Source organism: Danio rerio, chromosome 6 (genome assembly GCF_049306965.1).
Source record: "Danio rerio strain Tuebingen ecotype United States chromosome 6, GRCz12tu, whole genome shotgun sequence".
In the NCBI taxonomy this organism is placed as follows: domain Eukaryota; kingdom Metazoa; phylum Chordata; class Actinopteri; order Cypriniformes; family Danionidae; genus Danio; species Danio rerio.
Genome location: NC_133181.1, coordinates 21,385,227 through 21,401,014, shown reverse-complemented (window position 1 = coordinate 21,401,014; position 15,788 = coordinate 21,385,227). Strand labels below are relative to the sequence as shown.

At 34.6% G+C, this 15,788-nt stretch overlaps 1 protein-coding gene across 4 annotated transcripts; it reads right to left on the bottom strand.

The window, feature by feature from the left end:
• Window positions 1-2,094: 2,094 nt before the first annotated feature.
• polg2 (polymerase (DNA directed), gamma 2, accessory subunit) lies at window positions 2,095-14,952 on the bottom strand. 4 transcript variants are annotated; one of them, XM_001922324.9, is made up of 8 exons: window positions 14,265-14,952; window positions 12,123-12,240; window positions 11,157-11,262; window positions 6,965-7,150; window positions 6,651-6,791; window positions 6,471-6,551; window positions 2,512-2,606; window positions 2,095-2,422 (listed from the first exon to the last, which is right to left on the bottom strand). In XM_001922324.9, the coding sequence occupies exons 1-8, from the start codon at window positions 14,698-14,700 to the stop codon at window positions 2,257-2,259; spliced, it is 1,329 nt and encodes a 442-aa protein (XP_001922359.3). In that variant the 5' UTR covers window positions 14,701-14,952; the 3' UTR covers window positions 2,095-2,256. The 4 variants fall into 4 exon arrangements, with proteins under 4 accessions (XP_001922359.3, XP_073810133.1, XP_073810134.1 ...); XM_073954032.1 differs by having other exon boundaries at window positions 6,651-6,786; XM_073954033.1 differs by having other exon boundaries at window positions 6,965-7,041.
• Between the last annotated feature and the right edge of the window lie 836 nt (window positions 14,953-15,788).

The window sequence follows — 15,788 nt, the reverse complement described above, 5'->3', positions numbered from 1 at the left end:
TTCACACTTCACGCATTCACGCTTACCCAATTCACCTAGCACTTATTTGGACTTGTGGTGGAAACCGGATCATCCAGAGGAAACCCACGCAAACACAGCGAGAATATGCAAACTCCACAAAGAAATGCCAACTGACCAAGCCAAGGCTCGAACCAGCAACCTTCTTGCTGTGAGGCGACAGCACCCACTGTGCCACTGCGCCACCCTATTTCAAACATGCTAGGCCTACTTCAAATGATTTTAATATATAACTTTTTTATCTGCTGATGATTGTTTCAGATTTCAAAATTTATGTTTGTTTGCATATATATAATATATATATATATATATATATATATATATATATATATATATATATATATATATATATATATATGTATCTATATATATATATATATATATATATATGTATATATATATATATATATATATATATATATATATATATATATATAGTTTATTATTATTATTACTGTTATTTATTTTTATTTTTTCATTTTTTCCAACATTACCTAAGATATTTCAATGCAGGGTCTCTCCAAGATCTGTGGAGTATTTGTGTTCATGGTAAGTTTGACAATTTACATGGACAAGCGCATAAGTAATTTTTTATTAACTTTTTTGACTTTCAGTATGCCTTGTACATCGCTCTTAAGGTTGAGATCGAGTATTCCTAGGTGTGTCTGCTCAACATTTTATTAGCCAGTATAGAAGATTTTTTTTTTATCATTGTATTTTAACTGTCTATATTTATTTAAAACTGCCAATATGACATGCATAAGGAGATGGTGGTGTGGGCTCCTGCATGGCTCAGGGTAAATTTGAAGTAAGGTAGGTAGGTAGATAGGTAGTGAGGAAAATTTTTATACATTTAATTTTATTTTTATACATTTAAAGTGATGTCAGGTAGCACTATAAGTAGTATAGTACAAGTTACATGTATAATAATAATTATATATACAGATGATTTACAGCCATATAGCTCTGCTAAGAGTGTACTAGTGCGTTTATACAACAGTTCACTGGCATAATCAAGTATTTAAAAAAGAAAATTAAACACAGAGTTTAAAAATTTTTTGTATGAGAAATTACTTTCTTCCGCAATTCACTCACAGCTGCAGCCGACATCAGAACAGCAGAAACTGTAGCTAATTTTACCAACCTTACTTTAGAGCTAGTATTTGAATAATTCTCCAGCATAATATCTAAAGTGATGACAAACAGGTGATTTTGCTCACAATTTAAGATTAAAAGAAATGCCATCAGTCTATAGATATTCCCTAGCATTTAGTTGCAATTGGGACATCACAATAATTAACTCGAAAAAGCCAAAGCAAAGCAAACACCAGATCACTATGGTATAAATACAGCACTACAACATAGAGAGATTGACTTAGTGTCACTTAGCTGTTTTTAAATGATTTGATTAGCTGTAGTTTGTAATTACGAGTTTTCTGTCGCTGTATCTCTGAAAATATGAATGTTTCAAATAAGCACTATCCTTATAAATAAACTGCGTAGTTGCACTCTAAACAACTACATTCTACACAACTACTGTTATGGTCTTAGAAAACCATAAATGCATTTAGGAGTAGTATTAAGTAAATGGCAAAGTATGTTTTTCCTAATAAATGTGTTTCAGTGGAGTTAAAGAGCTGAACGGAGTTAAGTGGTTAATGGAGTTATGTGGTTAATGTCGGAGCGAAGGAGTATAGCCTTTAGTTTTGGTTTTATTTTAGATAGTGCGGGAGAAACGTGGCATGGCAGTTGGTCATCAGCTGCTTCCTCCTACGAGCAAACATGCTAACAGTTTAGACATGTTTATCAAGGGCAATACCCTGGAAGTGTTATTTTTGTTGAATGATTTCATAATTACAACAGCTTTTCTGTCAAAGAATATTTAGTTTGTATAACTGCTTGGTAATGTCAACCGAATTCATTGAGATGATGTTGCTGTTTAATCACACAAGAGAAAAAAATTATAATCATCATTACATATTTCAAAGAACCAAATCCAAAAATAAATCATGTTTTACATTGTTAAATTAAACAAATTGACATCAATATAGACTCTGGGGCAAATGCAAAGCTGTACATACACTATAACTGTTTTATTTTTCATCAAATGTTTTCCCATTTTTTTCAGCATACAGTAATGCTATTTTGCATCAGCAGATTAACAAGTTTGTAGCAGTTACATCAGAATGATCACATTACATTACTTGTTTGTCACTGAAGAAATTCAGAAGATCAAAGTCAGTGATTCTCTGAGGCAGATATGTATTTAAGCAGGAAGCATTTGATTTCTGAAATATGCATAGTCTCTCTAATGGTGGTGTCTCTGTTACGGACCAACAGAAGGCCACTTTTTAGTGTGCTCTCACTGACCATCACTGTAAAGAGGACACCCATCTCATCATACCTGCAAGAACAAAAATAATCTTCAACATTATAATATTTCATCATCAATAATTACAAATATTGTAATTTCTTTATGTGGATGCTTTTTACTTTGTGTTCAAATTCTCCAGAGACTTTGTGTCCAAGTATCCAGGCCATGTGGAAATTCCAACTTCAAGAAATTCTTGAAGCAAACCCTCACAAACCTGAAGACAAAGATTTGTTATTGGGTCAGTGTGAGAGCACAAGTAAATAAACACAATCGCAAATAAATATTAACTGAATTGAATTTAGATGGTTTAAATGTTTATTCAATAACATTGTTCTGATATGCATTTCTAAGTATTCATTGTTTATTTTCCTTTAGTAAATGTGCATATATTCTGCTTATGTGTTTTGCTTATGCAAAATTTAGTTAGTTTGTTGTTGTCTCTCAGTGTCTAGTCACTTCATGAGTTTTTTTTTTTTTTTCAAATAGCCATTTGATTTCTGAAAACGGTTCCATTTAACCACATGAATGCATCTCCACTAAATGGATATGACTATTATATGCAACTTTAACTAGGCTATACAGATACACCGCATATATTTTTTATTTTAGATGCAGGCTGTAAAACATTAAAAGCGCACAAGGTAGGCTCTGTGATTACTTTCTTATATGGGCTAAATGAAACATTTTTGTCACACAAATATGTGAAATGCATCATTCAAAACTGTAAAGATTTTAATTCATTTGTCTATAACAAACTCTACCAAAAACAAAACAATGTGCCTTTGTAAAGGAATGAGCTCTATATTTTTCTATTATTATTTCTCTCTTGTCACAGAGATACGCTACAGTTCTCTGCTGTGTCTCTGTTGTGAATGCTGTCATCTAATAATATTTTATGGTCAAAAATAAAATGAAAAGAAACATGTAATTACAACGAAAACAAACATCACAAACTGTCATCTGCGGCCTTCTTTTGCTTATGCATTTGCACTTGTATGTCTGGCAGTCATATCGCCTACAACATGTGTGCTCTCATATTGATTATTTTCAAATTTGGGAGGAGTAAAACTTGCATATGTTGTCTCAACAACCAGATGCATTCAGATCTGTCCAGCTTCATCTGAAATGCATCCTAGACCACCTCCTGAATTGACCTGAGCAATCGGTCTCAACTGCTTTTTGGAGATTATTTACACTTGTTCGTTTCATGATCGGATAGTTATTCGATCTTAAAAAAGACAGGAAGTGACCACATGTAAACAGACGCTCAGTGTTCAAGAGAACAACCAATCAATCATTCATTTTCTTTTCGGCTTAGTCCCTTTATTAACTTGGGGTCACCACAGCGGAATGAACCACCTTATCCAGCATATGTTTAACACAGCGGGTGCCCTCCAGCTGCAACCCATCACTTGGAAACACTCAATCACAAACATACACTAAGGCCAATTTAGCTCACCCAATTCACATAGGAAGAACATGCAAACTCCACACAGAAATGCCAACTGACCCACCCAAGACTCGAACCAGCAACCTGTTTGCTGTGAGGCGATTGTGCTACCAACTGTGCCGCCGTGTCATCCCAAGAGAACAACCATTAGCTCCTAATGATTTGTTCAATTGAGTGAATGTGCATAAAAACTAGGAATGCCGTTATATTCAGTACGACCTCCACGCTTCAATATGCATACTGCAATTTTTTGGTTTTAAATTAAAATTGTATTTTGCATTTCCATTATTCCATCAAATACTCTCTAATACTCTCTGAACTCTCTAGAATGTATGTCCATGTGCTGAAACATATCTCTCTGCAATTAAATGTCCCATCAGTAAGCACTAAAGTGGAAGATGCTTTCACCTGAAAATGAAAGTGACGTATGCTGCATGTTAGCAAAAGAGCCCACATGATCCAGATGCCCAGAACCAAAACTCTCGGGACAATTCATCTGCTCATTTGAATAAAAGTTATGACTTGTCTTGCTTCTAAACGGTAATTATGTTCATCTGCGACTTGAGCATTCAATGGGTTATGCCTTGGAATGTACACATTTGGGAAATTGTGTTGTCATTGGTTCACTTCATCTAGGGGAAATGTGTCATCATCACAGGCCTGTGGCAGAGGCTTGTAGACAGTGATGGACTGAATGGCTTGCCAGAGGCTCTGTGTGCTCCTGCAGTCTGTGAGGTTACAGATTTTTTGAGCATATGACAGTTTTGCATTTTTGAGAGCTGCTTTGTTTCCCGATCTGAAAGCTTCATCTCTGCAGCCCACAAACCTTTGCTGTCATCCACAACATCTGGTCTGCAGGTGTGGTGATGATTTTGTTGACGGTATCATCATACTTACTGAAAAAGGTTTTGATAACCAATGTTAGGTACAAGAAAAAAACTGGAAATCACTGTTTATTTTAGATATTTTTTTTTTGTTATATTGTATTCGTTTTCATTCATTTATTTTCTTTTCGGCTTAGTCCCTTTATTAATCTGGGGTCGCCACAGTGGAATAAACCGCCAACTAATACAGCATTTGTTTTATGCAGCAGATGCCCTTCCAGCTGCAACCTATCTCTGGGAAACATCCATATACAATACGGACAATTTAGGCTACCCAATACACCTGTACCACATGTCTTTCGACTGTGGGGGAAACCAATGCACCCGGAGGAAACCCACGCAAACGAAGGGAGAAAATGCAAACTCCGCACAGAAATCCCAACTGACCCAGCCGAGGCTCGAACCAGCAAACCTTGCTCTAAGGCAACAGCACTACCGACTGTGCCACTGCGTCGCCATGTATTCGTTTTAGAATTTTTTACATTTTTACATTTTACATTTTTACATTTTTTACTGAATATATATTCCAAAATTGCACCGAAACTTGGAACTAAAACCTAACCATGTGTATTGTTGCACACCAAATAATAATGAGTTTACCTATACATGTATAGCATATTTCTTTTAAATGTTTTGAGTACATGTGTGTTTTACTTTCGTATTAATGACTTTTATGGACTATTATGAACTCGGAATGATGGAATTACTTTTTAACACGATGTTACATGTGCTGTACATGTACGGGCCATATTTTGTATTGTTTTTGAAGCCAATAAGTCCTTAATGTATGTCGTGTGGAATTTTTTTGTAATTGGTAACATTTGTGAGACTGTTGGGGTCTGTATGTATTCATGCTTTATTTATTTTATATACTTGTAGACGTTACAGTTAGCTATTTTGTATTCATTGCGTTGATAAGCTATAATCAAATCTGTCAGCTATTATCAAATTCTGTTCATAGAAAGGTTGGCATTTAACATTTATACACAAGTATTTATGTGTATTAAGCATCTGTTTTGTATATGAAATGTAAACGAACCGTATAGCTTTACATTGACATTTCACTGAGCAAGAACAGTCTTGATGTCGACTGCAACTTTCTGTCTTAGACCACGCCTACCAATAGAGTACCATTTTGGCAGGAGAGACACAAGTCTAATAAAGGTGACCCATACCATACCGAACTGAAGTGTACCACTCAGTGGAAATGAGGCTTAAGTGCATTGTGTGTCATTTGGAATGCAACTACAAATAATTTTGAGTGAATGCAGTGATCATTTTCACAACTTGTTATTGTGTGTGCTCATGGACATGCTGGTCTGAAAATGAATTGTGTTCAGGCACATTAGTAGCTAATAGAATCAACTGAAATAGACCACAGCACTGACAAACTGAAATCTGCTCTAAATTTAATGGCACAATATACTTTTTTGTACTTTACCAGTAATATGCATCTATAAGTGGATTCACAATACACATAAATCTATAAAATATTTAAAATAAAAGAGGTGCAGCTTGTGCAGACTGTCTGCTTGTACACAGATCTGTTTCCTCTCTGGAGAAGCATTCTGTCTTTGTATTTGTAAACACCAGGTAAATATCAAATATGCCATGCAACAGGCTTATGAATGCAATGTTGGAGGAGTTAAGCTACTGTTTAACTATTAAAGGGGATTTATGATGCAGTGATACATTTTGCAGGATTCTTGCACTGATGTTTAGTTCTATGTATAAGCCACTGTACCTGTCTAAGTTCTGAATTAGATCCTCGTCCTATATCCAAGGCCACTTTTACTGGAGTTAAAGCAGGATGGAGCTTCAAAACCTGAACAAATCAGTGAAACAAACCATGGTCAGCTTCCCCATTTCCCTTTCAAATTAGTTTACATATTCAAACACTTATTAATGCAAATAAATGGCTTACTGTCCTCTGATGAAGCTTCTGTTTGCTGTCAGTTTTCTTTAGCCGTTGAAGTGAATTAAACAGGTAAGCCAGCATTCCCCGATCAACATTCACACTGACAGAGATTACATGAGGAACTACAGACTTTCTTCCATCTCTGCACTGAAAATTATACAATTAGTTTTTTTCAACAGTAATGGTAAACATTATTTCTAGGAGGGAAAACCCCCTATAAACTAATAGTCTTTGTAAATTCTTTAACATGCCATTTTACACTTAGTGGCTGAATTACCTGTGAATGATTTAATATTGTCTGAAATTTTTAATTCTCTGACCTGTACTTTAACGGATGTTTCTTGGTGAGTCTTCAGTAGTTGTGTGTCTCCCAGGGTCCACAGTGTCTCCAGCGTCTCTGATCCCCAGGGGAAATTATAGAGTACTTTAACACCATGAGATGCCCCCTCTTTCAAACTCTCATCGCCCACGTTGCACAGGTTGAAGTCAGACGGGCCTAAAGCAAACTTTAGCAGGTGTTCAAGTCAGTCACCCATGTTCCTTAATGCTTCTAATATTTGCATAGTGGCTTTCAGTGGTCAGAGACAATATCTTAGAAAGCAGTGTGATAAATATGAAATCCACATATTTCATATTTGAAATATATGCAATGCATTACTTGCTGATTCCCATACAGGTAAATTATATGATTATTGCAAATTTATACCAGATAAAAATATCTGACAAAATTGGTTCCTTTTACATTTTATGTTATTTTTATATTCCAGGTTTTAAATCGGCACAATGTGGAGATCACAAAAAGCAATGTAGAACAGTACAATAATTCATCATAACATGAAGGTGTCTTCAAATATACATGCTCTTATTCTCTGAGATGTTTATGTATTTAAAACACCACTTGCTGCTTTTTTGACAGATAGGTCGATCATGCAAATTGAGAGAGAAAAGGGTTTATGGATCAAATGTGACTGTTTGTCAGCATCAGTGTCCTCACAATTAGTGCACCAATATTTAGCACAAAGGTGCTTTTGGGAACCTAGGCTTAATTCCTGGCTTGAGGTCCAATCTTGTTTCCTCTCTCTCTGCCCCATGCTTTCCTGACTACAAACTATACTCTCATATAAAATAAAAAGGTGTAAAACACATAAAAAAGTCAATGTTTGTTTTAGCTTTTTGAGTAAAATTCACAGTAGTTGGACAATCTGCATCTGCAAACAATCTTTATAATTCCTTGATATAACCAATCAAGGGGCTTATATCTTCAATCCATCTAAAGAATTGTTTTGCTATACTGCAAATTATAAAATTATAAAACATCCCTAGTGAAGAGTGTAAAAAAAAAAAAGTAAAATAAACTATTTGTTGTGTAATACTGAATTGCTCCATGTATTTGTGGAAATCTGTGATGCTTTTAACTCCATTGAAGTGAAATAAAATCATAAAGCAATGAGTAAAGTGAAAGTATTTGCATCATCAGTGGACCGTTGCTCTTGTGTGCAAACTGTCGAGGGTCAATGAAAGCAGGCAGCACAGAGCAGATGTGATCTTTGATCAGCATCTTAAAGCATGAATCTGGATTCTGGAACCTCTAGCAGGTTTACAAGATCAGATGGCTCTGGGAGCCGTAGCTACAGCTGCGATGATAAAAAAAAAATTTGTGATTAAGCAAGAAATCAAGCTGTTTGGCAGTTAAGCGCATAAGCTAAAGACCTTATCAATGACTGATTAAGCATGGACATTTATAGGATAAGTTATGCTTTGCTCTGAGACATAATACAATAATGTAAACTTGACTGACTGCTTCATCCCCACTTTAAATTATCAAGTGCGAGCAATTTACATTTCCTTATGGATTTACTCTGACATTGACATTGTATATTTGGGCATGCATGAAAGTTATGCGTGGATCTCCATAATATCCGTAGGTGCTGCTGTTAAATCAGGTAATCAAAAAGTAGGCTACATGATTACTTATTAGTGGGCCACGGCTGGATAAGATCAATCATTGGCTTTAACTACTTTCTCTAAAATATAGAAATGTTGGTCACACTTTACAATAAGGTTCATTAGTTAATGATAAGTAATGCATTTACTAACATGATCAAACAATGAACGATACATTTACTACAGTATTTATTCATGTTAATAAACGTTAGTTAATGAAAATACAGTAGTTCATTTTTAGTTCATGTTAACTCATGTTGCATTAACTAATGTTAACAAGCATGGACTTGAATGTTAATAATGCATTAGTAAATGTTCAATTATGATTCATAAATGCTGTACAAGTGTTGTTCATGATTAGTTCATGTTAGTAAATGCATTAACTAATGAACCTTATTGTAAAGTGTTACCGAAATGTTTTAAGTAATAATATCTGACGAACTGGTACAAATGCAGACTCTCATTTTAAAAATCATGCGTTCATTCTCACAAAAATTTAAGTTAGCCCATACTTGAGAGTTCGTTCTTCCAAGATAATCTGGGTACATGTTCACGTACGAGCTGTAAATGCTTTGTAAATGCCAGTCCTGCTTTTTATGGTAAAACGACTTGATTAAACAAGTTAAAGTAAAACTATTCAGCAAAATGAATGATTTTTTCATTTAAACAGTGAAAAATTAATATAAGCTACTCTTTTTTTTGATCATACAGTTAACTAAAATGCATTATTCAAAACTGAATAATTCACTTTTATTTAAATTAGATTACAATTTTAACAAACCAGTTTGTATTTTGGTTGCGAAAGCATAGCGGCACTTCACTTCGCCTCAAATGTTATTTATTGTACTTAGGCTATTTATTTTGTAGATTGTTTGTAGACTGACAGAAAAGTACATAAAATTAAGATCCAAATTATACCAATCGAAATTCATTTTATATTTAAATTCACTTTATATATTTTCCAATAAAATATATGAAGTGTATATATTTGTTTGTGCCCATCCGCTACAAAACTGTGCAGTGACGATTTGTTATGCTCCATGGAAAAAAAATCAAATAATGCTCCAATTAATGCTCTACTTTTTGTATCACAAACCTCTATTAAATGTTGGTTACATTTTTATAAAATTATTATATGCTGTAGTAACCTATACTTTAAATGTCAACATACAGTATATGCGCCTTTTCATTGTCTCTCACCACCACAGCCACAGCGAGCGCTAGTAAGGAACAGACCTTCATTTGACAAGCCTTTTAGCAAAGCCTATATTGATATACTGATATTTCTGTGCCAGTTCGACACAAAGGTTATAATAACTGAAGACAATTTAAAGAATTTAAAACACTCTGTTACCTGAACTCACTGCGAGTGTGTAGGAGAAAATGAAAGCACAGCGCTATCAAATGCTCAAGACAATCTTTAAAATACTTGTATAAAAAATGTCGATAGAAATTTGTGATATAGGAATTACCGCAGAGCATTGAAGATGCTTATTTGATTTTATGTCAGTTAGAAGGCCTGCTATTTTAATTCGAAAAGAAGAAAAAGAAAAAACTTAAGCATGATTGGGGTAAAACTGCCTATGCCAGTTATTAAAAAGGATTCAATCTGTGTTTTCATTTCGTAATCGAAATTTGTACTTTAGGTGAAAAATATTTAGTGCAAGCCTTTTATCCTTTTTATTTTATTTATTCTGTTTTTCTATACAATCCTGAAAGTTAGGGCGGTAAAGCAGCACTCCTCCGCTCTTATCAAGGCTGCGCCACCGGCATTTCAGATGCCCAATCACCCGCTCTACAACTGACCAAGTCATGAATGTTTTTCACGGGTTGGTGCGATACTTTGTAGTGTGCAACTCAACATACTTTCCTCTAGGAGTAGCCAATGAAAATAAAACAAACACAAATAAGAAATACAGGTACGCCAGACATGAAGTTGGCGTGGAGCAACGCACATTCTCATGCAAATTTCATTGTTAGTAAATCCAAACGTGAGCGTGAAACCTGGTGTACACAAAGTTTTATGCATACACAGCGTTGATACATGAGGCCCCTGGTGTTTCAGTTTCACTGTCCAACCCCTTTATATTTGGACTTAATTAGGAATTAAAATATGTACGGTCATTTATTACGTAAATAAGAAACTGACCGGCACACTAAACTTTAATCTGATAAATCTGTCTATCTGAATAATTATAAAAGTGCACTCACCACACACCAGCTATTAGTGGAGTAGAGAGACAGTGATAGAGACAATTCGGTGGAAGGGGATGATTGGGAGGCCATGATAGTAATGGCCGATAGAGGGACTTTGGCCAGGACAATGGGGTTACACCCCTACTCTTTCCAAGAAGTGCCATGGGATTTTTAATGACCACAGAGAGTCAGGACCTCGGTTTAACTTCTCATCCAACATAAAATGTTTTTCTCTTAAAGATGAAAGTCAACTCATCAAATTTTTCTTTAATGTACAGTACTAATGTTTTCAGAGTTACTTTAACACAATGTAATATATACTATGAATCAATTTTAACTTGACAGAAAAATTATAAAAGTGGTTAGCTTTACCTTCCTCCACCACTTCAGTCTGTGATGAACCCAGTAGTCCATCCACTGTGAAGACGTCCGAGGAGAACAGAACCAAACTAAAGATGATTCAGTGACCTCAGAAGAACTGTTAAAGGGGGGGCATGGGGGGAGTCATTTTTTAAAAGCTTGAAGTTTGTCTATAATTTCATTAGTCAATGATTTCTTTAGTCAATGCATAAAGTAAACTATTCACAAATTGTGTTGAAATGGTCTGGTGCTTCTGAAGAAACACTCAACTTTTTTTGAAAATCTCTCATGATTACATAGTTGTGCAAAGCTGCTATTGCCATACCAAGCGACAGCACATCTCTCATGTCTTCATAGTTAATATACCCTCCGATATCATAGATTCTCATGCACTACATTTCTTGACTATTACGTGAAAATGAGAGCCTAGAAAATAGTACATTTTATTTTCTGTTGGTCTTACTATACAATGAAAGTAGAAGATACTCAAGCAGGAAAATGTATAAAAACTTGTTTAAAAACATTTTTAAATGAATTGCTAATGGCCAAATTGATTAAATTAATTATGCTAAGCCAAAAGTGACCCCGCCAAAACAAGAAATCGGCTGAATAAATTTAAAGCCAACAGTTTAACTTTAGGAGACTTGTAAATTGAGCCTTTTTCCAAAAAAGTGGAGCATTCCTTTATTTTATTTTTTATTTAAAATTGCACTTGTTTTCACAGTATTCAGCTTAAAGATAAGAAAATGTCAACACTTGTACACAGACCCTTCCTCTAAAGTGTAGTGGTTGAAAGTTGACAACACTTTTCACTTTGTTTCTTAAGCCACCACAACATCCCACCCCCTCACACTCACTGCAGTACCTTTGCATCACCTGACAGCCTTTGAGAGGCACTAAAATAAATTACTTATTTGTACTATTTAAGTGATTAATTAAAATAGCATACCTGGTCAAATGAAAAAAATAAAGTCTCACCAGTCAGATGAATGTCTTAGCTGATTATCAAAGTTATAGCACAATCCAGTCTCCGCCAATCCAAAGGGTAATGTCCTATTCACAAGCTCTAATGCCTGAATATACTGCTGCAAAGCACCTAGAAAAATATATAAATACAAAATAATAAAAATTCCAATAACCTTAACCAGAGCAGTCACATTGACGCATATTAAACATTCTACAACACGGCTTAACATAAAAAAGCTTAACGTGGCTTAATGTACCTAAACATTAACCAGAGAAACCCAAATTTCTGTCAAATTTTACTTGTAATTAACACTAAATACTGTAAGAATAACGAGCCCTAATGCCATAGATAGAGAACAATATCACATTTTCTTCCCTATCTAAGTCCATTATAAGGATAAAGTCTTATTTTACTTTAAGAACAAGCAGAGAAAACTAATTTCTATCAAATTTTACTCATGACAAACGCTTTCTGATGTCAAAAGAAAGCTCTTATTCAGTGAGTTAAAATTATCATATTAAGTGCGTTGTAAATATAAAGCTTAATGTACATTAACAAGTGGTGGAAACCAAAATTCTGTCAAATTTACTTGTAATTAGTTTTTCACAATTGCTAAAACACTTAAACCCATTGACTGAACTAAGTTTTCAGTTGCCTGACCTCATTTAGCTAATTGTGCAGTCTGATGTCAAAATCTTAAACCATTTCACATGGTTAACCACTATGTGCAGATCTCACTTAAGACTTTTAAGCAAAACTCTCAACACTAATGTCTACACTCTAATGCACATGATTCATGCTGGTAAACACAAGTAGCAACAATCAAATACAAATAGAGAAACTTTTTGTCATTGATTAATCACAATCTCTCAAAATTAAAGTCACATTTTTCAAATGATGTGACACAACCGATATAAGCAAACAGGCTGTTTGAAAGTGGGAAGGAGAGTGTCTAAGCATGGTTACAAAAAATAATGTGAGAATGAGTGCAATGGGGAGCTAATGAACTTGCACCTCCCGCTATACTATAGACAACCCTACACCAGAGTCGATTTCCTGCAAGTCATGGATTTAGCATATGATGATATAGGTGAGGAATCATGTCAGGGCTGGATACAGCACACAAGAGGCTTCTTGCCCTTTCCTTCAGGAGAGACAATATCACGTTGCGTGTGATGTCGAGAAAGTGTTCTTTCCTGACTCAGCCAAAAGACAAGAACCAAAATGATCATGTTTTCACCTTTAATTTTTGTCTCTTTTTGTATGTATACTGCAGTAGAGTGTGTTGTAGGCTATATGCTGTGCAATAAACAAACTATATGGTCCTGAACATTTAGGAAAAAAATAAGAAATATGTTTTGAACAATATTTTGTTTTCTGTGTTGTATTGTTTACTACCTTCTCGATAGCGTAATATTTTGATCACTTTGTTTATTAATTGAGAGCAGTGCTTGACTTTGAACCAAGGTAAAACTGTTTTGAAGTTTCAAAGTTTCATTCTGCAAGAGAAGTCGGAGGTTTTGTTAATAGTGCTTGAAGATAAGGTTTTGTATTTAATGGTGTAAGAAAATAGAACAAGGGTTCAGAAGTTGTTTTAGCAATCAAGAAAACCTGTAAAACTAACTACTATCAAAAGTACAAGCCCTGATTCTGTAGATAAATTAAACAGAGTCACATTAGGCAGTTTTATTATTTTGACAGCAGAATATATATATATATATATATATATATATATATATATATATATATATATATATGTGTGTGTGTGTGTGTGTATTTTAGATGCAAATGCTGTCTGAAATTTTCCTCTAAAATGAAATCAAATGAATGCACTTGTGTGCATATTGTTGACACTACCCCCAACAACATCATACAGGAGAATGCTTAAAATAATATTGCTCACTTTAGCTGTGGAAATATGGCTCTCTTTTGATAGTAGTAATTACAAGTAAAATTTGATTTTAAAAATGTGTACATTAAGCTTTTTCCTTATAATGGACTTCAGTGGGATCCATGAAATATGGGCTCACTCGTTTTACAGTAATAAGTTTGACAAATGTGTGTTTCTCTAGTTGACGTTTAGGTACATTTAGCCACGTTAAGCGTTTTTCATGTTAAGCGTGTATAAATGCCTAGGACTAGTCTCAAATCACCTTGCAAGAGACTCGTTCGAACAGACAAGCTGTCTTTGAGATGTTTTTGTATGTTTTGAGATGTTTCTTCTTTAGACGGGTTGTCCTTGCTGAGGATTTCTTGAAAACTCTTTAAGTTAACAATCCTGCCAGGTTCCTCGGGGATTCTGCTTTGCATTGAATTACTGATTCCAAAAACGTATGCTCTTGAACGTATTGCCGAAGTCCACAGGTCAATAATGTTTTTCTTTAGTTCAGTTCCTAAAGGTCCATATGTACATGTTCTTGTGTTGAACGCTTCGGAAGAAATATAATAACGCTCAGAACAAAGTCGCATCAAAAGTCTAGTTTGGTCCAAACTATCATCATGAGCACTGCACTTTGATATTTTCCGCTGATACAGAGGGAGACTCTCGCCCCAACGCTGAAGACAGCTTCTGGTAGATTTAAAGAACATTTCCAAAAAGGTATAATAGCTTGTAGCTGGCAGGTCGCATGTAAAGACAGCAAAATCACGCGGTTTGCGCGTTAAGGTTTCTATAGCAGTCCACAGTAAATACGTATTTGTATCTGTACAAATGTTATTAATAATACGTTTTTTATTAACGTTTCTGAACAATAGCGTCCGGTTTACATCTACTGGGATTCAATGTTGCTAGCATTTCCAAACTCATGCGGGTGTTTCTTCTTCGCTCGTTTCTTCTTCTTCTTCTTCGATGTTTACTGACAGCTTGCAAAATCTGTGCATTACCGCCACATGCTGGACTGAGATGTGATTAGGAATGTATAAATAGTCAAAAAGACTGCCACAACTTTGAAAATCCGTATTGAATCAAAGAAACATGATAAAACCTAGGATAATTAATCAATATGAAGAGAACTTAACAAAGTTTTTTTTCAGAACTTTTTCAAACTAAAATAAAATGAGTTTGAAACACTCAAAAGGCTGATGTAAATAGTTGCCTAATTTTTTTTACACAGTATCATTTTTTTTACATCTTTTATGAGTATTTCCAAACTTTTGAGGTAAAATGCTTCAAAAACGTTTGAGGAAAAATTTATTTTTCACAATTTTTCTAAATGATATAATGCGCCCTTTTTATTTCTTTTCTTTTTTTCTACATGTAGATTTGTCAGTATGCAATCTACTAAATGTTCAAATGCTTTTCTGTCTCCACAATCGAAATAGAAAATACTGCAAACACACAAAAACTTTTAGTTTTTTTAGGTGTAACAAATTGAAACAAAAATATATATATAGCACGGTCCGTGTAACTGATTTATGTCGTATAATAAAACTGAAAGTATCTTGAGTTTGTTTTAACCACTAACCTTATTTAAGCGATTTAATTCAACTTCCATTTAAAAAAACCTACTGGTTAAGGGTGGAATAACTCGCTTGAGAGTTCTTGCGCAAAAATTGACGTTATAGCAAGCAGTGTGCTTTGGTCATAGTTCCTCCACTTTTCTATGGGTGGACCTATTTTTCAGTTTATGGGGTGGACCCATAGATAAATTGATTTTTGTGGTGGACCGTAGATAGAA

Excerpts from the sequence above, each read along its gene's own strand:
- polg2 (XM_001922324.9), bottom strand. The coding sequence starts at position 14,700 with ATGTTCTTTAAATCTACCAGAAGCTGTCTTCAGCGTTGGGGCGAGAGT. Across the intron at positions 12,241-14,264 it reads TCGAACGAGTCTCTTGCAAG|GTGCTTTGCAGCAGTATATT; the intron begins GTGATTTGAGAC and ends ATATTTTTCTAG. Across the intron at positions 2,607-6,470 it reads CTAATTCAGAACTTAGACAG|GTTTGTGAGGGTTTGCTTCA; the intron begins GTACAGTGGCTT and ends CTTTGTCTTCAG.